We start from the raw sequence: 25,086 nt of genomic DNA on the forward strand, positions 1-25,086 counted from the left end.
CCCCAGACTTCTAACCAGCCTGACATGCCAGTGACGGTCCATTAACCTCCTCCTCCATCCCCTGCTTCGTCAGATATATTTGAAAAATTTTGAAAACTAAGTTTTAAAATTAAGTTTGTTTCTATTTTAAAATTAACTTTGTTTCCATTTTTCTAGGAAAAGGCAGGAAGTTTAAAAAATAAAGGCTACATTAATCCTGAAGAGTTTAAAATGCATCATCGAATTTGCTTAAGCTGTGCAACAGACACGGTATCTAGTGGACCAGAGACAGTGTCTGGAACACTGAGAATGATCAATAAATGCGAGGTGTTTAATTTCTTCTTCTATTCCTTGGGATAAATTAGAAGAAAGTGGAACCTAGATACAAAAAAAAGCTTTTGATACTTAAAAGCCCACTCTTTCGAGTTCAGTTAATCTCTCGTTCTGCAAGAACATGTTTTGTGTCAAACGGACAGATGCCACGGCAGATTGGGTGAGTCTTCCTAGCTAGCAAACTCCTCTGGTCGTCTGCATAGTTATCTACTTAAAGATACGAAGAATTGCATTGACAGTGTCTAGCACATCATTTGGGATATGGTAGGCGCTTAACAAATGCTGCATTACATGGCCTAGAAGGCTCTAGGGAGATGGATACAGAACGTTCTGATACACCTAAGACCTCAAGACATAATTGTGCTGTCCCCCTGTGTGGAGGTAACTGGGACAATATTTGTGGGCATTCATTCTCAATCGTTCCGTCAGTCATGCAATTTTTTTCTGTCCCACAAGGAGGAGAAAAGAGTTTGATTAAAGCTGTTGAATCTTTCCTTAAGTCCTTGCAGCTGCATGAGCAAAAGGCTGACACTAATATCTGTCTTCCCATCACCATTCCGGTCCTCACGGTTTCTTGTAGATGTGCGAATTTCATGTTTTCCTCTGAGAGCTGAATGAGTTAACGTGATTGTTTCAGCCATATTTACCAGAGTGTGCAATAAATACTTCATGTATAGCAAAGCCTCCTGGTGCTAGAGACAGTGGGACAAGATTTCATTCAGCATCGGTTGATACATTTCAGGACATCTCCTAAACCCATTCCCCATTTTCCATGGCCTCTGACTTTACAAGTAACACTCTCTCTCTGAACGCATTATTATATAATAATATTATATAGATGATAAGATCGACTTGCTAATTTTCAAGCTGACCAGAACACCCACATTATCAGGGAAAGCAGGAGGTTTTGAACAAGAAACTGGGGACACCTCTGTGAGCCATTCCATTCCTCATCGCTCCTAAATAAGACACGGTAGACGCCTGCTTTCTGGGGAGAGTGAGAACAAAGGAGCTTTGAGGATTTTGTTATGAATGCAAGATGCTCTCTACCCTGGAAGAGCGAAAAGCGATGCTAATCCCCACATATTCACCTATAGCACATTGGTCCAGAGCTGTGCAAGGTATTGAGCAAATGAGATACTTTGAAACTTCGCATCTGTTAGGTGAGCTCATTGGTCAGAGGCATCGTCCCTGGGAAGCACAGAACTGCTGGGGTCTTTATCTACCGCCTTTCCCATATTTTAACTCGATCTTTTCCCTTCAGTTGTAGATTGCTTTCCATGTGGTATCTTAGCAATAGCAGTTGACTGCTACTGCAGATACACCAGTTCAGACAAACTTGAGCTCACATCTTTTGGCAGCAAAACCTTATACAACATACGTCATCTAAAAGGTGATTTTCCTAACGTCTTGTCCTTCAACAGGCCAATTATTTCTAGGGTGTGGCATTAAGGGTACTTACTACTTTATATACAAACTACATTAGGACACTCAATTTTCTTCCATTTAAAATCGCAACATGGCACACTGATAAATTTAGAGCTTTTAGGGTATATAAATTATTTAAATTTCTGTAACAGGGTAAGAATTCAGACATACTAAATATACATCTATGAATGAAACTGTCACTGTTGGAGTTTTTTTTTGGCAATGCAATCAATGAGTTAATTGGAAATAATAAAACGTACAGAAGTTTATAGTCATCAAAATGAAACCAGAATCATTTTCTAAACATAGATATGGCCTTATCCTAAGACTTTTGAAAAATCTTAGAGAAGAGAAAACATTTCTTTCAAAAACAACCTGGAATTTAAATTTTTTTAACAATAGACATGGTTCAAAATTGCTGTTTCCTTATGAGCGAACATTTTTGAAAGTAAAACTTGTTAATTGATTAATGAAACATACCTTTTTGTTAGAAAAAGCAAAAATGTGAGTGAATATGAGTCACTGAAGTATTCAAATGTTGTGAAAGTAATAGATGTTGGAGAAAAGAGTACTCCTGTGTTTAAATACATAAATAGCATTTGGTCCATGGCTGTATTTCCCATCTGAGAACTTCAGTAGTCATGAAAACTCACAGAGGGAAAATGGTGCTAAGTGTTTTTAATAAATTCTACCTATTAAAAAGAGGCAGTGAGTACAAAAGTCACAGGAAATTTCATTTAAGAAGATGACTACACAATGAAAACCTGAAGTTATTTCCTACTCTACTGTCAAGTGTAGATGCTTAAAAATATGTTAAATCAGTGTAAGTGTAACAAATTTAAATATTCCATATGAGAAACAACCATTTTGTTTAAATTTTTGTGTGTGTATCCATTCTTTCAATATTTAATTATATTCACATGATTTAAAAGAAACACATGCATGAATAGTACATATGCATGCACACACACACACACGCCCACACACACATGCACACAAACACACCACACTCTTAATAAGTCCAGTCCAAGCATGTCATTGATGAAACTAAATGAATGAAAGTGAAGTAAGAGGGGTTAATAAAATCTTATTTAAACCATAAAAATGGTCTGGGTGTAGTGGCTCACACCTTTAACCCCAGCACTTTGGGAGGCCGAGGCAGGCAGATCACTTGAGGTCAAGAGTTCGAGACCAGCCTAACCAACATGGCAAATCCCCGTTGCTACTAAAAATACAAAAATTAGCTGGGCATGGGGGTTCTCGCCTGTAGTCCCAGCTACTCGGAAGGCTGAGGAAGGAGAATCATTTGAACCTGAGAGGCAGAAGCTGCAGTGAGCCAAGATCACACCACTGCACTCCAGCCTGGATGACACAGTGTGACCCCATCTCAAAAAATAAAAACATCAAAATGAATGAAATGCTCATACGTGTACAACATGGATGAACCTCAAAAGTACTATGCTAAGTGAAAGACGCCAGGCACAAAAGACCTTAGATTCAATGATTTCATTTATAAGAAACATTCATAATGGGCAAACCCATGGAGCTGGATAGCAGGCACTATTGATGGGAGGTGGAGGGGGAGGGAAATGGGGACTGCTTATGGGCTTAGGGTTTCCTTTTGGGGTGATGAAACATCTGGGAATTAGACAGAGGTGACGGTTACACAACATGGTCATGGCGAAAGTGCCCCTGAACTGTACACTTTAGAATGGTTAACTAGGTCAATTTTTTTGTTTTTTTGTTTTTTGTTTGTTTAATGGAGTCTCACTCTATCAGCCAGGCTGGAGTGCAATGGTGTGATCTCAGCTCACTGTAATCTCCACCTTCCAGATTCAAGTAATTCTTCTGCCTCGGCCTCCCGAGTTCCCGAGTAGCTGGGATTACAGGTGCGCACCACCATGCCCAGCTAATTTTTTGTATTTTTAGTAGAGATGAGGTTTCACTATGTTGGTCGGGCTGGTCTTGAACTTCTGACCTCATGATCTGCCCGCCTCGGCCTCCCAAAGTGCTGGGACTATAGGCGTGAGCCACCATGCCCAACAAACTAGGTCTAGTTTTATACTATCTGTTTTTCCTTTGAGATGGGGTCTTGCTCTGTTGCCCAGGCTGGAAATGCCATGTCTTGGCTCACTGTAGCCTCAATCTCCCAGGCTCAAGGGATCCTCCCTTCTCAGCCTCCTGACTAGCTGGAACTACAGGCATATACCACCACACCTGGCTAAGTTTTGTATTTTTTGCAGAGACTGGGTTTTACTATGCTGCCCAGGCTGGTCTCAAACTCCTGGGCTCAAGTGATCTGCCTGCCCCAGCCTCCCAAAGTGCTGGAATTAAAAGCATGAGTCACTGTGCCTGGCTGAATTTTATCCCAAGAATAAAATAAACATCGAAAGAAAGGATTGTCCAATATCAAGTGTTGGAGCTTCATCCAGTACTCGTGAATCTCAAAGCAGATTTTTTTACTCATTAGAAGTGTATATACCCTTTGTATACACTTATGTGAACTTTAACGTGTGTTTTAAAACTAAAAACAATGTAGAGAGGCCACTTCTAGTTAGTGAAGTCCTTTAAATTGGAGACACTTTTCCAAAATTTGAAGCAACAAAAGGGTGTGGACTGCCTGTCTGGGTTTTCTAAATCATCCCCCTTGTTGAAGATAAGGTTATATTTTCCTTCTTCAATGCATTTATTGCCAATATCCTGTTAACTGCAGCAGAGGGGCTGCTGTCTGTCCCTGTCCAGCACCACCTTCCTGATCCTGTCAGAAAAGAGGAGCATCGGGGCAAACCACAGCCCAAGTCTCAGTGTCTCCCAGACGCCAACTGCATATACTTTAAAAATATTTTTTAGGAAGTCAGCTTCCAATTACTTGAAGAGAAGGATCCATCTTTTTTTCATCAAAAGCAAGAATAAAGCGGAATTTTCATTAAAATGAAGGAAGCACTCAAAGGTCTCCTGGGACGTACAGATCCAATTCTCTAGTGTAAAATACAAAGGGAAGCTTTTGGTTTTGTTTTTAATGTTTTAAAAGATGAGTGTGGATAAAGTTTTAGGAGGTGGACTGTGTGCCACAATGAAGACAGCTCCCATCTCAGCCTTTACAGCCTCACGCTGGCCCGGAGTTACTCCCCTGCACTGAAGAAAGCAGACAAGGCTCGTGACGTTATCATCAACGGTGGTTTTGAAAGTAAGAAAACAGGCTGGGTGCAGTGGCTCATGCCTGTAATCTCAGCACTTTGGGAGGCCTAGGTGGATGGATCACCTGAGGTCAGGAGTTCAAGACCAGCCTGACCAACATGGTGAAACCCCATCTGCACTAAATTAAAAAAAAAAAAAAATAGCCGGGCGTGGTGGCATAATCCCAGCTACTTGAGAGCCTGAGGCAGGAGAATCACTTGAACCCTGGAGGTGGAAGGTGCAGTGAGCTGAGATGGTGCCATTGCACTCCAGCCTGGGCAACAGAGGAAACTCCATCTCAAAAGAGAAAGAAAAAAAGAAGGAAGGGAGGGAGGGAGGGAGGGAGGGAGGGAGGGAGGGAAGGGAAGGAAGGAAGGAAGGAAGGGAAAGGAAGAGAAAGGAAGAGAAGAGAAAAGAAAAGAAAAGAAAGAACACAGCATTCATACAACAAAAGAAGCAGCCTAAGAAGTTGAGCTCGTGAGTACTGACTGCTGACAGTCATTCTGGGTCATTCTGCTAGGCATAAAATTAAAGGGAACTGATGGATAAGAATTTTCAGAGTAATATTTTCTTGTGAAAGTTGGATTCTTTCCCCACACACAGAAGTCTGCATCTGCTGTTGTTGCTCTTGTGGTGAGGACACAGGTGCTGACGTCATGCTGACAACCCAGCCGGGGCCGTGGAAAGTTCCCCAAATGAGCACCAGTTCCCCACATGCCGTCGTGCCCACTCACAGGATACCACTGCCATGTTTCACAGAGGAAAATGGATACTTCTTGACTAAAAGACGAAAACTTTTATGAAAAATAACTCATGTGTGGCAAATGTAGAAATTAAAGCCATCAACATTTTATCTTTATATGGAAAGTGGGTACAGCTACACAGAAACAGCAAAGTTTTTATAAGGTCAATTAATTAAAAAATCTAATTCAGAAAATTATTTATAGACACCTTTATCATTCAATTTTTAATTTTTTTTACTTTGGGTTAGAAACATAGAAGCCCTTCCTGATAATGTTTCTTTTTAATTATTTAAAACCAATATCTCTTGAATATCCATAGGTTAAAAAAAGAACAGTGAAATGCTATTTAAATCTCAGACTTTATACAGAAATTAACACAAAATGGATCATAGACTTCAAAATATATCAAAGGCAAAGTGATAGAAAAAATAGAGGAACACATCAAGATCTAGGTGTTGGCAGAATTCTTAGACTTGACATCAATACCATGACCCATAAAAAGAAAAGATGATAAATTTAAAACTTCTGCTGCTCGAAGGACCCTGTGAAGAGGAGAAAAGTCAAACGAGAGACTGGGAAGAATTTTGCCAATCATATACCTGACAAACGACTATTACATAGAATAAAGAACTCTTGAAACTCAATCTTAAAAAACAAACAAAAAAATCCAAACTACTCCATTAGGATGTGAGCAAAAGGCATGAACAGACATTTCACGGTACAGATGGAGATAATCACCAGACAAGGTACTCTCATCGTTAGCCTTCAGGAAACAGCAAGTGAACACCACAGAAAGCTGTCACCACACATCTATCAAGAAAGCTAAAATAAGACAGAGGGACCGCACCGAATGCTGGAGAGGACGTGGAGAAACTTCATCACCCACACATGGTCGGTAGGGATGATAGACAGTACTGCCATGCTGGAAAAATGCTTGGCAGTTTCTTATAAAACCAAACTTACAAACACCATATGTCGCAGTACCATTTATACTCTTGGGCATTTTTCCTAGAGAAACGAAAACTTATAACCACACAAAATCCTGTTCATAACAGCTCATAGCAGCATTGTTTGTGACAGTGAAGTCTGGAATCAACCCAGACGTCCTTCAGTGGGTAAATGGTGAAACAAACTGTTACATCGGTACCATGAAATTCTACTCCACCGAAAAAAGGGACTGAATTATTGACATAGGCCACAACTTGGATGAATTTCCGGAGAATTATGTTGAATGAAAGGGTCCTTCTCAGAAGGCTGCACACCACTTGATTGCACTCATTTATAGAACATTCTTGAAGGGAGAAGGTCAGGTTAGTGGAGAGCAGGTTAGTGGATGCCAGGAAGTAAGAATGAGGTTGGGATGTGTGGGTGTGTTTATAAGGGGAGCAAGGGGGATTCTTGTGACAATGGACGTTCCCTATCTTGACCACATCAATGTCCATATGCTGGTTGTTCTAATGTCCTCTAAGTTTGCAAGATTCTACCACTGGGTGAAAGTAGGTAGAGGATAAAAAGGACCTCTCTGTATTATACCTAATGCCGCCTGGGAATCTATAATTATCTCCAAATGAAACATTTTATTATGAATGTATTTACTCATTCAACAGAGAAAAGGAGGACTTTAATGGGAAAAAAAGAATTGATGACATTTTATCCTAAGAAAAATAACACGCTGAACATATGATGTAATTTACATATTCCATATAAACATGTAATTTAATAATTTACCATCTTAAAATGCAATGTTAACATATTTGAGCTCAAATATTTTTAAAAATGAGAGATTACAAAGGAAATCAGCTTCTTATCAGGATGATGACCCACAAGATCTCCAATGTTAGAATTTCACTGAGATAATGACGTTACTAAGTAAAGAAATGAAGCACGTTGCTAATAGACACACACACGACTGTGAGAAGCTGAGGGCGGAGTGGGGCATGTTTGACTCTGGAAGAATCAGGCCTAGGCAGTAAACTCAGCTCTGCTCCCTATGGAGTCCTGTGGCCTCCACACAGAGTCACCGCTGGCTCTCTTGAGCTTCAGAGCCTATTTTGCTAGGCCCTGCTCTATACTTCCTAAAACACCACTGCACAGTTGCCAGTCATAAGAGTTCAACTGCCCAAAAGGTTGAATTATGCTAGAATGAGAACACAGCAGTGTTTTGCATTTCCTCTTACTCCTTGTGATTGTGAAACTAAAGCGAAAGAGATCATTTCAACCCTAATTCTGCACATCAGATATTTTTTGAGACGGAGTCTCGCTCTGTCCCCCAGGCTGGAGTGCAGTGGCACAATCTTGGCTCACTGCAAGCTCCGCCTCCTGGGTTCCCGCCATTCTCCTGCCTCAGCCTCCCGAGTAGCTGGGACTACAGGTGCCGCCACCACGCCTGGCTAATTTTTTGTATTTTTAGTAGAGACGGGGTTTCACTGTATTAGCTAGGATGGTCTCGATCTCCTGACCTCATGATCCACCCACCTCAGCCTCCCAAAGTGCGGGGATTACAGGCGTGAGCCACCGCGCCCGGCCTCCATGTAATTATTAAAGGAAAAACAAACACAAATATAATGAAAGAAGAAGAAAAGTTGTAGTTCAGGTGAAATCGGTAACTACGTTCCTCTCTTGGTTTTTATTTTTTGAGGGAGACCATGTTTGGATAAAATGAAAGCTCACCCTTGTGCATCTGGGACTGACCAATGTCCCTGGGCTATCTAAGTGGGGTGGTTCCCTCGTCTGGTCAGGGGCTGGGGCTCAGCGGAGGCAGGGACACTGGCTTTACCCCCAACCCTGGTTTCCTTTGCATTTTGCCCTATGGTCAATTGAGTGAACTGGGTTTCATTCGTGTGTTGGTCAAATCCCAAACATTCTGATCCTGACAGCACTAGCATTTTAGGGGAAAATAGAGCTAGGAGTCTTTGCTCAGCCTCTGAGTTTACACCAAGCCCTCCAAGTTAGACCTGAGCCAGAACTCTGCAGTTGAGTAGCCAACTTCTATACAACCTCTAATCATTTTTTAAATGACTTGGGTTCCCACTCTGCTATCAGCTTATTTGAAGATAGCTCCTGTGGGAGCCCTAAGTTAAGAGAGGTTCTCGTCAGAGAAAGAGACATTGATACGTTCCTGGCTTTAATTTCATCTTACTACCATAAAAAAATACTTGCCCTTCACACTAAAGTACAAGGCACCATCAGTAAGAGAGATGTTTAATGGAAAGTAGTTGAAATGAAATCTTAAACATTATGAGCTCAAACATCTAGAAAGGCAAAAAGACAGAACAGAATTGTCTTGGAAGCTCAGATTAAGTCCAGGTCTCTGTGACTATGTTTAAAGAAATGAATCAAAAAATAAATAACTGAAAATTAAAAACAGTAGGAGCTTCGTAAAGACATTCATAAAATTAGAAGCATAACGGCCCCCCCAGTGCTAACTATACAGGGTAGAAATAAACGTGTAAATGAATGAATAAAAAGAGGAATGGAAGATGAGTTATCTTTAAAGGAGAGAATTCCAGATTTTCGTGATTGAACATCTGGCCACAGACAGGAGAAAGCCACGGAAAGCTTGGTGCTTACTCTCGGAAATGCTTTCACACCTGAATGGTGAGAGTTTGCAGAACTCTTTATGCATCGCCCTGGATTCATGGAGACAGCCTCTTTGGTGTTACTGGGCAGCCTACAACACTCCCAGAGCAAAGGGCTCATTCCTGGATGCTTTTCCTACCTCGACACGTGGGCAGAGGGCTACTCCACTGGCCGTTGCTCCGACACTGGGCTCGAGACGCGCCCTGCAGCAAATAGCCCATGTTACAGGTGAAATTCACGACGTCATTCAGGTTGAACTCGCTGCCATTAGTGAATCCATGGGCAGGGTTTCCAGGGTGACCACATGTGATGGCTGTAGAGAGACAGGTCAACGCCATTGTTAAATATCGAACAGGTCATCACCTTCACTTGGGATCATTTACTAAGAAACATGCAGGCATGCTAACTGTATGGACTGAAGGTTTTCCACTAATCAGGCAGTTTACAGATGGCATTTATATTCGGAAGGGAATATTGGGAGCTAGAACCACAGGCTGACCCTACAGGCTTTTAATATAATTGTGGAAAATAACAAACACCTGCCAAATGCACTTTCTTCATCATCATAATTATTACTTCTCTCTTGAATCATGACAGAATACCAAATGCTTTAAAAATGAAGCAGTGAAAAACAAGAGATGCTAAAAATTCTTGTATTAATCATGAGTTTTGAATATTTTCTCCATACACACCAGCTGAGTTTGCGAAGCCCTCCTTTTGAGACAGTATGGGGATTTGTTTGATACTTTAAATTGTCCATGTATAAATTATTGCAATATCAATTTACACATCATGAAATTAGCAAAATAACTAAGCACACTCAGGTCCTATTTTGTTGAGAATCTCTGTCATATGATCCTTTGAAATGCAGGGAACTGTCATTATGTCATGACCCAGATAACAGCAAGACAGATCAGGGAGAGCTATCCATCATTCGCCCTTTCAAAAGAAACACACTACAGTCATAAAACTGGTGTTTTCTTCCCCATTTATCTTGTCAACAATGTTTTTTCCTCTAAGTAAAGCTTTAACCCTTGAACTTTGTACATTTTCACAGCACTATTACATATAATCCTTGTCACTGTTTTATTAACATTTCTTTTGTCTAATTCAAAGGAAAATACACAATATTTTAGAAAAACAATTGGTTTAAGGAAAATTGGACAATAAAGTGAGAGTATATTACTCTAAAAATAGTCAATATTTATCTCTGAAGTTATGTAGTTCAACATTGATCATTCATTACATGTAATTTTACATCTTTCTTTTTTTTTTTTTTTTTTGTTTGGAAAACAGAGTCTTGCTTGTCGCCCAGGCTGGGGGGCAGCGGCGCGATCTCTGCTCACTGCAACCTCCATCTCCAGGGTTTAAGCAGTTCTCCTGCCTCAGCCCCTCCTAGTAGCTGAGATTACAGGTGCCGCCACTATGCCAGGCTAATTTTTATAGTTTTAGTACAAATGGGGTTTTGCCATATTGGCCAGGGTGGTGGTCTTGAACTCCTGACCTCAGGTGATCCACCCGCCTTGGCCTCCCAAAGTGCTGGGATTACAGTCGTGAGCCACTGTGCCTGGCCAGTTTTACCTCTTTCAAGTAAAAGAAAGAATGCTTACAAAACTCCCTATATTCTTGACGAAACAATGACAAAAATACACGTAACATGGATGAGGCAGGGAGTGGCGCTGTTTCTAAGACTGCAAAGCTGCCCAGCAGACCCCAGACCCTGCACCTCCACCCTCCTACAATCAGCTTTTCTCTCCACCCAGTTTATCCTGTGATAATATCAGGGAGGAGGAATCCATGACACTATTAGCCAGGGATCCATTGAAAATGAATTAATAAGCAAATTAAATGTGGAGTCAGGAAAAGGAGTTTGAAGGAAAGAAAATGGGAAGGAGATCCAAAGAAAGGAACGCGTGCACATGACAGCTCTCCCATTCTCTTTCTTTGCACAGGCAAAACCGAAAGTTTGCTGTTCCGTTTCACAGTGAAGATTAAACAGGTGTGTATTGTGACCTAATAACCAAAGACACTGTGGCAAAAGGAAGCATCTGATGAATTCATCCACAAAGAGTGCACTTACGGACACAGACAGGCGTTTGTCCAGACCACTTATGGTCTTGCAGGCATATCCTCACGGAAGTTCCCACGAGCCGGAAACCAGGATTGCACTGGTAAACCACAGTGTCTCTGTAACTGAAACCATCTCCACTAATGTGACCATTCACAATTGGGTCTGGGGAACCGCAGTGGCCAGCTAAAAGCATAAAACCAATTTTAAAATTTAGAGTGTTTGTCATTTATAAAAGTAGTACCTTCATAACTTAGTTTTATTATCAAGTCAATAACAGTATTAAAGGCATAACTTACTGAAATCTTTCTCTTCACATCTATATGCATACTTCTAAATAGTTTTTCTTCTTTTTATCATTTTTTTCAGAAATCGTAGATAAAATAAGTAGTATTTCTAATATGAAATGGTTTGTATTTTCCTAGTTGTGATTTTCCCATCTATTCATTTCACTTATTTTGCTTACCTGTATTCTGTTATTTACCTTGTTATACTATTTTCAAATCAAAGCAAAAAGTAAAGAAGGAATTCTTGGAATTAGCATGAACAGGGCTTCTTAACGTATTGATTATGGGTAGTTAGGAGATTGGTGAGGAGGGCTTCTAATCTGACACAGTAGAAAATCAAAAATCAAATTACCTGTGAAATTCCAAGTGGAAAGAAAGGGATCAGAGAATAAGTTCAACTTGAATTATGAAAATCTGAGTTACGAGTGAGTCGATGTCTGGGTAAAAATGGCCCAGAATCAGTTGAAAAGAGAAGTGTAGAGTTTGAGGGACAGATGTGCTGAAGTTAGTGTGGGCTTGGGAAAACAGGAGCACGCACAGCTGACGATTCAAACTAACAGGTGGCAGGGCTTATCCAGGAGCACAGTGAAAGAACAGGAAGAAGGGCAAGATCGGGGCAGGCGTCTTTACTTAAGGGGAGACAGAATGTCCACGTAGACAGTAAAACAATTGACAAACATGGCATTGAAAGAGCTTTAGTAGCAGAGCTTCCACATGGAGAAAGATCTTCTGACATTATTCCACTCCCTCCCACCTTTTTTTTTTTTTTTTTTTTTTTAGACAGGGTCTTGCTTTGTCACCCAGGCTGGAATGCAGTGGCATCATCACGGCTCACTGCAGCCACAAACTCTTGGGTTCAAGTCATCCTTTGGCTTGAGCCTCCTGAGGAGTTGGGACTAGAGGTACGTGCCACCATACCCGAGTAGTTTATTATTATTATCAGCAGTACTAGTAGTAGTAGTAGTAGTAGTAGTAGTAGTAGAGATGGGGTCTCATTATGTTGTTTAGGCTGGTCTTCAATCCCTGAGCTTAAGCAATCCTCCTGCCTCAGCCTCCCAAAGGGCTGACATGACAGGTGTGAACCACCACAACTAACCATTTTATTAGCTTCTCTTCCGTCTCCTTCTGCCTCTTTACTGCTCTCACTTTTCCTTCTTTCCTCCAACTTCTTCTGTTCTCTCTCTCCCTTCCTCACATATATGGAAAGGGTATTCTTATTAAATCAACAAAATACAAAGGCTTAAGGGTAACTTACATGAACGGGACCTGTTACACCTGGGGTTTGGATTCGCAAGAAGAGGAAAACATTCGCTGTGAGTTCCTAAATAATCATCTTTGTCACTGTCCTATAGTTGCATCAACATTTATTTTGCTTAATTCACAGGAAAATAAAGAATAAATCAGACAAACAATTGGTTTAAGAGGAATTTTGCAATAAAGTGAGAGTACACCTATTCTCAAAGTAATAGTCAATATTTATCTTTGAAGTTATAGAAAGGAACTTATGATAGGGAAACAGCTACAGAAGCCTGGGGTCCATGCAGAATATCAAGGTGGAGATTTTCCCTGCCCACTTATTTCTCCAACAGGGAACACAGCCAATGATGCTCCACACAAGTTCCTGCACACCCAGATTTCAGAAATTGCAAAATTGTTGTCATACTCCTTTGGGATTAAGTATACCCTTCTAGGGAAATTTAAAATCATAATCTGTATTTCTGCTTAAGATAAAGTTTAGAAACATTGTGTTCTCCTATTTTGGAGAACAAATTTATTATTAGCAAGGTAACATTGCAGAGGAAAGAGAGAGAAGAGAATCTGATCTCTGCCTCAACTCGTAGAAGAGATTAGATCACAAAAAGCCAGGCTAGATTTGGCTAATTTTAGTGCATTGGCAGGTATTCCAGTCAATCAGATCGATAAGTCAGTTCTGGGGATCTGTCCCAATCACTCCCACACATGAGACTTGATACAAGCAGAGAAGATGGATGAGGGTGAATGTTGTCCATATTTTGAAGAGAGACCCCCTGAAGCCGCAAGTGTTACCAAAGGCACAGAGGACATTGGCTCTGAAGGTTCCCCCTTTCCAGACACTGTCCTTTGCATAACATGCTCTGTCGTGCATGGGGGAGATGGAGTCATCATTCCAATCCTAGAGACAGGGAGACGAGGACTGGTGAGAGCCAGAGGAGCCAATCAGCCCAGCACAAGAGATCCCAACCATTTCTGAGGTGAGGCATAGAATAGCCAGTTTCTAGAAACACACAATAAAATGACACCAACAATTCCTTTTGGGATTACTTCTGAAGCCTGGAACTACTCCAAGAGGAGGGGACTTGGGACCAAAGGTAACAGCGACGTGAAGAGGGGTGCATTTTAATAGAGCCCCTCTCATTTTAGATAATCTGTTCAGGCCTCATTCTTGACTTAGAGAAACATGACTCCTTTGAAGCCTTACTATTTTTCTAAACTGAGTTTTTCATAAGTACACATAGTTTGAAGTTGCAGTCTTCTTTGGGAACCTGGCAAACAAGTACTTGTAATGGTCAAGGAAGCACCTGTGTACTCTAGAAATCAGGCAGGAAGCCTGACAGCCAGGATTGTAAATAAAGATTCCCAACAGCAACTCCTCTCTGACACATTGTCATTTCAGTTCTCTGAGGAATTGGCACCAAATGCCTAAAGAAAACAGAGGATGTCCTTCAAAAACATTGCATTTTACCTCCTTGCCTGATGAAAAAAAAAGTTACATATCAGCAGGATTGCCTAGTATCTAAGCTTGCTAATATGGAACAATTATTTCTTCAATGTGGCTTCCTATTTTGAAACAAGGAGATAGCAATCTGGTTTTCACTTATTTTCACTGCCCAGCCATCAGTTAATTCTGTTTTAAAACATTCAAAATCTTAGACCAATTGTAGGTTATTACAACTAGAGGATAACCACACAATTTCACTCACAGAATACTATTTAACCCAAATCTCAGTGATATCGTGTCAATATGTTGAGGAAGGGAAAATTGCATTAGGAGAAATTTGAACTTAATGAATTTTGAGCTCTATTTTAAATTTAAGATTCTATTAGTCTATGATAGTATTATTCTATATCTTTGTATGTGAGTTACTTTTTATTTTAATATCCTTAATGTAGTCTTGGTTTTGAGTCATCTACACAAAACCTAGAAAGCCTCTCTCTCTTTCATCAGAATGAAATGTAATATGTTCATGCTTCTCTGCAGTGTCTCTAACACATTAGTCACTCACTGAGTACTTGTTTAAATGAATAGAAATAGAATAACCTCACCACTGGGCAGTCTCGCTCTGTTGCCCAGGTTGGAGTGCAGTGACATGATCTTGGCTCACTGCAAGCTCCACCTCCTGGGTTCACGCCATTCTCCTGCCTTAGCCTCCCAAGTAGCTGGGACTGCAGGTGCCCACCACCACGCCCAGCAGCTAATTTTTGTGTTTTTAGTAGAGACGGGGTTTCACCTTGTTAGCCAGGATGGTCTCGATCTCCTGACCTTGTGATCTTGGCCTCCCAAAGTGCTGGGATTACAGGCATGAGCCACTGTGCCCGGCCAAATTCATATGATTTTTAATCCAACGTATATAGATAGATAATGTAAATATATCCTCATGGAATTGCTGCATTTTCTTTTAGCTCAAGCATGAATTAACAATTCAATTACTACCACACTTTACGAATTTTACATTTTAATTCTTCATTTTCTCCATGCTGAGGACAGGTACAACTGTGGACGGGGTAATTCACCAACTGCTTAAAACTGTTGAGAGAACCAGTGACAGAACCAAGAATGCAATGGTCTGCTCCGGTAACTCTGTTTTCCGCACTATACTACAAAACATGTCATTGGAATAAGAATACTGTGGCCAGGCGCAGTGGCTCACACCTGTAATCACAGCACTTTGAGGGGCTGAGGTAGGTGAATCACCTGAGGTCAGGAGTTCAAGACCAGCCTGGCCAACATAGTGAAAGCCCATCTCTACTAAAAATACAAAAATTAGCCAATCGAGGTGGCACATGCCTGTAGTCCCAGCTGCTTGGGAGGCTGAGGCAGAGGAATTGCTTGAACCCGGGAGGCGCAAGTTGCAGTGAGCTGAGATTGTACCACTGCATTCCAGCCTGGATGACAGAGCAAGACTGTCTCAAAAAATAATAAATGCAATAATAATAATAATACCATGAAACCTCAGAACCACTGAGGTGTTATATGTATGGACTCTGCAGTACACTGGGTGGGTCCTAGGAATCTCGACGTCTTTCCTGCGTTACAAAGAGTTTCTGTACCCTAAGCTTTGAAAATCACTAGTTTTTCAGTCTACTCTATTCTGTGTCTGACAAAAGTTTTGTTACTGTTTGTAATTATAAACTGCTATTATATTTTGGTTAAAATGTCTCAAATAGAAAAAAGGTGAGTTTTTTTTTTTTAACAATCTTTCTCTAAAATTGGATTTGAAAGAAATAAAATCTACCAAACGTTTGAACAAAGCACAGAGACTGGTAGCAAGATGGATGGAATATTGAGTCCATTTTCATAGCAAAGAAATAGAGTATGTCGCAAGCAAAATGTCAGGAAGAAGGCTCGAGAAGGAGGAAAGGCCTACTTTCTTGATTGGTCAAGGTTTGCCTGCAAACTACATTTGTGCCACAGCACTCAGGAGGGCAGAAAGGGGCTGAATTCCCTCTGTGAGGTCAGTTTAGTCTGAGGTTCGTTAGGGACAGACACAGGGGAAACCACTCACTCCATTAACACCCACACAGTGTGGCCCACACTTAGACCAGGGGACACCGCACACCTGCCGTTTACACAGTTTAACACAGGAGAGCAGGGGCCTCCGCAAGGACAGCCTCTCAAAGCCTTTGTTTCTAGAGTTCCATCTCAATTCCACTGCACAGGTCTTTTAGTGTAAGTTACAAAAAACCTTGCTGAGAGAACAAAAGCTTGTTTTGTCTGTTTGTTTCCAGTAGAGTGAACATTCAGAAACTGGTTCTTTCAGAGCTCCAGCGTGCCCCCCCGGGTGACCTATGTTTTCTGGAATGTGGTTCTACCAAGCTGTGTTTTAGATGAGGAATCTTATTGGTGGACAGGATTTGTCTTTGTTAGCTATGCTATCCGCACTGTTTTTGCAGCACTTGCTTTTGATACTGAAAGGAGTCATGCGGTTTGCAACCTAAAACCACCACACTGATTGTTAGTGGTGACTTTCTGAGTGACTAACACAAGGTGGACCCTCGAAGATACCTGAGGTACTCGTTAGCAGATTTACCTTAACATCATAATACATGCAACGAGTGAACACCTCAAATGCAAGTACAGCAGGTGAGAGTCTCCGACAAGTACCTAGACCTGTGTGATTTTAGAAATGGGTTCCCTGATTTGGAAATGTAATAAAGTTCCACTGTTTCACTTCTCCTGCAGAAACCCCGTATACCAGTGGGAATGTGGCCACAATGTCTCCCATGACAGAGGACAGACCTGGAGCCCAGCATTCTTTGGGGAGGAATCAGATCCTTCCATTGGAAACGCAGGATCTCTCCCCTCTCACTAGGTCTCCCACATATGCACTTTTTCCCCTAGAGGATCCTACTTGAAGGTCACCTCTTCAATGTGCAGGTTTGTAGCAGTACAAATACTAAATATTGGTCCGGGGATTAGAATGGAATCCATTTTCAGAAAATCTATAAGCCAAATATTCAACCTCAGTATTTGCTTTGTGATTATTGGTACTTATTGGTGAAAATAAAATACATACAAATATCCCGTGCCTGTAGGAGAATACAATATGCTTTAGTCTATCCATTCTGTGCAGTAACACGGTCTTTGGGCTAAAGTCAGAGTTATTTGGGCAGTAGATTCCAAAGCCAATTTGCAAACTTTTCTTGAGTATTAACAAATGGTCACAAAATGTCAGGTGGATCAGATTCACTTACAAGCAGGAAAAACTATTATTAGCAGTACACATCAACAGACATATTTAAGTCTCTAGATCTGCATATGCTAAAGAAACACATTTGGATATTGATAAATGAGGTGTTATTTTTTTCCCCTCCAAGTGCAATTTCTAGGGGCAATGCTGACCGACTTAGCCCATGCATAGATGTGCATGGTATCACAGTGTGTGGAATTCGTTCAACATGGAGGTATTGGCCTTGCAGAGCCTACAGCACTCTGTACTGTTCGTGATAGCATCAAACACGGGCCCGAGTCCTCTGCCACAAATCCATTTGATCAAATCTCTGCTTCACACATCTTAGTGAATGACAGCTTTTTAAAACCTATTTGGTTTGAAGAAAACCTCAAACCAGGGCCGTGTTTGGACTGTCTTTGGGGCTTTCAGTAATCTTCCATCTGTTCCTTGTCTCAATGTAGTTCCTGAATATACCACATTTCCACCTTCTTCCCTCATCGTCCTAAAGCTTCCTCCGCAGTTTTGCCTGCCAGTGTCACATGTAGTAGGCACATGTAGGCACGAATGTAGTCCCTCAAACCTCAGTCCAAATCCACCGCAGGTGCACATCTTCCACAAACCCCAAAGGAAGAGCTGCCCATTCATACAAGAGGCAAGGATCTCCCTTACTTCAGGTTTGTCCTACAATACGAGAGCCTACCTTTGGTGCTGCCTATTTACAACACCCAGCCTCCTAGTTTTCTACTGTGTTTTGTTTGGGATTTAGCAGATGGCATTCTAATTTTTCCTACCTATGCACTTCCCCTATTGGACTGTGAGTTCTGAGTGCAGCACCATGCTCTGTGCGTCGGGACTCAGCTCAAAGCCTGCTCTAGAGTGGGTGTCAGAGTAATCAGATCTTTTCCACCACCTTGTGGCCCTATCAGTCCAGGCTCTTGTGACCATGCGGCTGTCAAGAGTTCGACCCGACCCCAGTACCTGCTTGTTTCAGGCAAGTCTGACTTCCTTGGGCCTTATTCCACATCTATGCTGTTGACACCACGTTCGCAGCTCTTGCTTTCTGGAATGGCTTTACCCCACGCCTGCTTGCTGGAATTGCACCAAAATCAGGGTGGTTTCCCCCACATCTACTCTTCTATCAGCCTCTAGGTTGCTCCCACTCTCACCTGGATTTCTCAAGTACTTTGCCTATATCTCCCTTTTGCCATTATTTTATTCCCAACTTTTTTTTTTTCTTTTTTTTTTGTGAGATGAAATTTTGCTCTGTCACTCAGGCTGGAGTGCAATGGCATGATCTCGGCCCACTGCAACCTCCACCTCCCGGGTTCATGCGATTCTCCTCCCTCAGCCTCCCAAGTAGCTGGGATTACAGGTGCCCACCACTACGTCCAGCTAATTTTTTGTATTTTTAGTAGAGGTGGGGTTTTGCTATGTTGGCCAGGCTGGTCTCGAACTCCTGACCTCGTGATCCGCCCACCTCAGACTCCCACCTCACACTCCCACTCCACTTACAGGCATGAGCCACAGTGCCCTGCCTATTCTCAACTTTTTATTAATGCTACTTGGTATTTACCTTATTTATTACTTAGAGTATAGATTTCATAAAAGAAGAACCATATCTTATTAACCTCTGAATGCTGCACAATAGTTCTTGAGGAAAAGAAAAAATATCATTAAGTACTATTCAGAAATATGACAGAAAAACCCACAGCTGAGAATTTGCTATTTATTCCCTAGCCACTGACAATGCATTTGGAAAATCTGAGGACTAGTATAGGGAGTTTTCCTGACTAACATACAGAACATATTTTACACTTAAGATGGTACGGCAAAGATGCGGGGAGTGGGGGGCAGGGGAGGCGGTGCTAATCTTTATGCTCTAATATTACCTTTCTGCTCTGATATAAGCATTATCATAACCAGTTGTTTTACTAAATATTTTATGTGGATCTTTCCAAAATACAAGGCAATTGAAGAATATATTTAAATTTGATTATCTAAGAACTATGAACAACTACAGTCTAAAAACAGTATTTTAAATCATGTCATCTAGCTATTTTAGCCATATAAATAACCATGATATTGTATTTACAGAACGATTCACCTCCTCATGGTTATAATAGTGCAGTAAATGCAAACTTATTTCAAACAATAGCAAAACAATCTAATAAAAAATGATAATGTCCTTTATGTGGGAAATAGCTCAATCTATCACTTATATCTTGAATACTAGAGATTGAAGAGGTAACACAGTGCAGAGAGGATAGATTCTTATGTGCTGAAACGTCTAAATGATGTAAATGTTTTCAAAATATGAATGTGGGATTCTGTGACAGGAAACCTAGACCACAAACTATAACCTCTTTCTAGTTTGTGTGTTCTCTGTTGGTTTAAGCAAACTACCACAGGGAAGATAAACAGGAGAAAATAATTAAGGGATCAAGTAGATTATAAACTTCCCGGGTGGATTAGCAGGTGCCTGAGAGAGTGAATACCAGGTCCACATTCTCAGTGTGTAATTCTGTGACCTGGGGAGGGGTGTAGCGTTACACAGCACAGTTGGCAAATTAGAGCAGATCCTTGGCAATTTACAGAACTCTGGGAGATCCGAGTAATAATGCAGGAGTGATCGTGTTGATGAAGGGTGGGCTAAATTTTATAATAGTGTATTCTGATGCACCTGTGCATTACTTTGCTCAAAATATATTTATAATGATATTTACATGCACACTCCATATTCTCTCAAGGGTTCTTCTTAGAATCTAGACTAGGGACCTAAAACACAGCATGGATTGAGTTCTTGAATATTAGACATAGAAAATCATCTTTCCTTTCCTTAACTACAGCTCTCCTAGAGTTGACATTCTCAAGACTCAGTCTGTCAAAGCTCATCCATTCCCGTGCTTAGCCACTCCAGCTGCAATACTCAAAAAGGATTCCGGCATATTCTCCCATGTTGGAAGTCACTGGAAACAACTAGTATGCCAGAAGTATGAGTCATGTTGCACACGAAACTGAAGCACAATCTCAGGAAACAGTATTCTTTCTAGTAGCCCCAGAAATAAGCTACAAAATATCTCAGCCAGAATTTGGAAAAAAAAATGTTTTTGTTAAAAAATTTTGCACAAGGATGGAAAAGATAGTGGATCTAGGCTATACAGCCCAAGGGAATTTAATCTAAAGAACCAAAGTGGACCCTGCCTTTTGCATAAAGTCTTTGTTGCCTTGTTGGGAAGATCCACTTGTTTAAAAATACACAAATGAAGGGGGATGTGGGGATTTTTTACACTGATTCCAAAAGCTCTCTTTCTCTGTACACAGTGCCTGCTTGATATGGTTTCACTGTGTCCCCACCCAAATCTCACCTTAAATTGTAATAATCCCCAGTTGTCAAGGGTGGGGCCAGGAGGAGATAATTGAATCATGGGGGCAGGTGTTTCTCTTCTCGTGGTAGTGAGTAAGTCTCGTGAGATCTGGTGGTTTTATAAAGGGAGTTCCCCTGCACAAGCTCTCTTGCCTGCCACCATGTAAGATGTGCCTTTGCTTCTCCTTTACCTTCCACCATGATTGTGAAGCCTCCCCAGCCAGGTGGAACTGTGAGTTCATTAAACCCCTTTCCTTTATACATTACCCAGTCTCAGGTATGTCTTTCTTAGCAGCGTGAGAACAGACAAATACACTGCTATTACAAACCCATGTGCAATTGGAAGTATGCACATGTGATGTCTGCTTCAACCTAGGCCTTGCCTTGGCAGATACACACAATTAACTTTATGTTTGTTTCTTTTTTCCCACCCACATATTCCTGATTAAAATGTGTCGATCTCAGCACGGTCTTCATGCTGACTCTACCCCTCAGTCAGGGCTAGCACTGATAGGGAAAACAACTTCCCACAACTAGTTTCTTCCATCTTTCACCTGTTAATATTTTAAATATGTGAAAATAGTTACGAATGACCTTACTTTTCTCTCTGTCAAAGTAATATCAAAAATTTTCCAGCCTGGTGTGGTGCCTCATGCCTGTAATCCCAGCACTTTGGGAGGTTGAGGTGGGCGGATCACCCAAAGTCAGGAGTTCCAGACCAGCCTGGCCAACATAGTAAAATCCCATCTCTACTAAAAATGCTAAAAATTAGCTGGGTGTGGTGGCGGGTGCCTGTAATCCCAGCTACTCCGGAGGGTGAGGCAGGAGAATTGCTTGAACCCAGGAGGGGGAGGTTGCAGTGAGCTGAGATCACACCACCACACTCCAGCCTGGGCAACTGAGTGAGATTCCATCTCAGGAAAAAAAAAAAAAAAATCCAAATAGTCCTCAAAGATCATAGGTACCAGATCCATCCCCACAGATACATAGCAATTCCTCAAGAGCCCACTTAAACTATTAAAAAACTGAAGTCATGATTCTGGATATGGGATTCCTGGGCAAACAGAGGATGGGAGGAATCTTATTAATAAGATTCAGCCTGAGCATCGCGTGGGAGCACTTATTGCACATGAGCCTGCTCTTACCCAAACTCCCAAGTTCCCTGCCTGTATACTATGAACTCAGAACTTTCTGTCATCATATACATTGAAATTATTTTTACTCTGAGAAAAATTTTACATTAATTTTGATTATATTCGTTTGTTTGGCCTATCATGAGAATTTGAGATCCTGAATCCATCATCCAATATTATTTTCACTCTTTCAACTAGAATCATTATTATGCCCTAATTGAAGATAGGAATAAAAATTTTTGATTCCGAAACACCATTTCCGAATAGTACTTACAAATACCCATCTCATAACAATATTAAACAGAAAAAAAATGGATCCAAACTCACATGGTGTCTTGTGAAACTTTATTAGTTCTTTGTGAAAATACATTTCCTAAGTTACTTATGATGAATATGCTGGGGTATCTGCTCTGTATATCATCAAGTCAATTCATGGTTTTGGACAGCTAGCTTCTTTTCCTGTTGTGTGAACAATCACACTAGATATGAGTTTCCCTCTAGGGTTCTTCCTTTTCATAATGTCTCACCAAGAATACTGCCAGTAACTCAGCAGTGTGATTTTTAGTCCCCTCAGCTGGTTCAGATGAAATTCTCCTGGGCAGGAGACACAACTTCATTGAGAACTCTGAAGTTCTCTTTTATAAGCTTCTTAGCTTTGGAGGGTGCCAGTTTCTGATTTTAAAAATGTCTGCCTATAATCCCAGCACTTTGGGAGTCTAAGGCGGGAGGATTGCTTGAGCCCAGGAATTTGAGACCAGCCTGGGCAATTTAGGAAGACCCAGCTTCTGAATGAAAAAAAAAAAAAACAAAAAAAAAAACCCAAACAACTGAATAATCATCCATTTTCATACCAGCTTCAAGAATGAATTTGGTTCTTGTTTTAAGCATAATCAAGGCAGCCTTCTTGGGGTTCCTAACACTTCACATCATTTCCAATTTGTGATGGATTTGTTTCTCAAGACACTCTCTTTAAAAACGCATTTCATTCTCTTCAATATGTCCTGGGACAGTTGTTTTGCTTGAAAATTGAATTTCTTGTAGAAAATCTGGTGTAGCTGTTTCTGTTTGTTTGGGTAATTTCCCATTTTTTCCCGATTGGGTGATTTGTTGTTGTTGTTGTTGTTTCTTTTTTCTTTTTTTTGAGATGGACTCTCGCTCTGTTGCCCAGGCTGGAGTGCAGTGGCGCGATGTCAGCTCACTGCAAGCTCCACCTCCTGGGTTCCCACCGTTCTCCTGCCTCAGCCTCCCAAGTAGCTGCGACTACAGGCGCCTGTCACCGCACCCAGCTAATTTTTTGTATCTTTAGTAGAGATGGGGTTTCACCATGTTAGCCAGGATAGTCTTGATCTCCTGACCTCATGATCCGCCCGCCTCGGCCTCCCAAAGTGCTAGGATTACAGGCATGAGCCATAGGGCCCGGCCTGGTTTTTCACAGTCATAGTTTTGGGGGATGTTTTGTTTTGTCAAGGGGTCATCTTTTTTAGTGTTAAAGTTATGATTATATAGATTGTTTTCAGAATTTAAAGAAATATATCCTTACCAACTGCCTCTGTAGTACCAGTCATTTCCCCACTACAGCTATCTCGTTTACCCTGGCACGGGGTTTACTCCAGATGAACTTGAAGTTTACTCAAGGACATTTAGCTTGGTGGAAACCCAGAGTGATTTTCAAAAGGGCCATAGTCATGGAAACAGGGAAAGGGTTAATTCAATAACAAGTTAAGAGATGGAAGAAAAGCAATAGCAAGACTGATAGGTGAGAGCACATCAGCATCCTGGCAGTACAGGATGAAGGACACAATTAACCAGACAGAACTAAGGCACAAAGACCCTTGCACCTGCCCCTTGCATGCACCTCCAGATGGGACTAATCCAGGTTCCAGAGCTCATTTCGCTTCTAGTTAACACAACACACTCTTCCTTATTGGTCTGGATTAGCATGATAGTATTCTCGATTTTACCATGTTGGGCAAATTCTTCACTTCTCTATGCTTTCTTTTTTATCTGCAGGTCAAAGGAATAAGCACTTACTGTATGTTCTAATCAGATAAATCTCACAAATGCCATGTGCATTTTAACTCATCAATAAATATCATCATTTATAATCATTGTCTCCAAATATGGCACCTAGTTGATATTTGGATTATGGAGGTATCCAATTGCTACTCTATTAAATATTTGTGTACATTTAGGATTGCAGCCTCTGTTCCCTTCATCTATCCTAGAGTCATATAATCTACTCAAGCAGTATCATCTCTGTTCTCCTATCTTTTTACTCACTCATCCCTATTTTCCTCTGAGTCTCACATACAACTTTATGGTTTCTTGTGGACATATATTTTTGCCGAGTTCCATATGCTGTCACCCCTCCACAAAAGATGTCTTTGGTAAAGGGATGTGCTTCATTACCATGCTTCACACATTATGAATCTCAACCCTTCCAGTTAGTGGTAGCTGCAAAACTATATTTATTAACTTTCAAAATGTTTGTGCTAAACGAATTACCCATGGTTTATCCATTAGTATTTACACATTTATGTGTCATTTCTAATCTTTTTTGTATTTTTTCCCTTTAACTACTCTATATCTCTTCCAATTTTATTATTCCTTATATGCTGTATCAACTATCTACAACACAAATGTTTTATATATTATAACCTGGGCATTTCTCTTCTTCCTTATTTTCCTCTGAGCAAATAGACTCATTTATAAGCAAATCATCTTTCAAAAGCTTCTAAAATGTATTGCATAGCACTGAGGCATGTTTGGGGGCATCTCCAGGCAGCCAGCTATTCAACATGTATCCCATCCTTTCTACTCCAAAGCCTTAACTTTCAGACAGAGGAATAACACAAGATAGATAAAGGCTTATCAGGGATCAATAAGCCCCAAGCTGACCCATCATTTAACAGTTATGTAAACCGAATGTGTCACTTAAACTCCCAAAGCAACAATGAAGGCCTTTCCTGCATCCTGAAGTGGTAATGACCAAAATGATGAGATTAGGGATGTTTGTAAGCAGTAGAGCAGCAATCAAGTGTAAGTTGCTATTAATTTTCATGTTT

At 40.9% G+C, this 25,086-nt stretch overlaps 1 protein-coding gene across 2 annotated transcripts in view; it reads right to left on the bottom strand.

Moving 5' to 3' along the window:
- The window catches only part of CSMD1 (CUB and Sushi multiple domains 1), a 2,045,798-nt gene that overhangs the window by 52,269 nt on the left and 1,968,443 nt on the right, over positions 1 to 25,086 (bottom strand). For both annotated transcript variants that reach the window (XM_005562521.5, XM_065518732.2), the window contains exons 53-54: positions 11,320 to 11,493; positions 9,379 to 9,552 (exon numbers count right to left, since the gene is read on the bottom strand). In XM_005562521.5, the coding sequence (XP_005562578.3) occupies positions 9,379 to 9,552; positions 11,320 to 11,493 (348 nt within the window). The remainder of the gene's footprint in view (positions 1 to 9,378; positions 9,553 to 11,319; positions 11,494 to 25,086) is intronic.

This window comes from Macaca fascicularis, chromosome 8, assembly GCF_037993035.2.
Source record: "Macaca fascicularis isolate 582-1 chromosome 8, T2T-MFA8v1.1".
Taxonomy (NCBI): domain Eukaryota; kingdom Metazoa; phylum Chordata; class Mammalia; order Primates; family Cercopithecidae; genus Macaca; species Macaca fascicularis.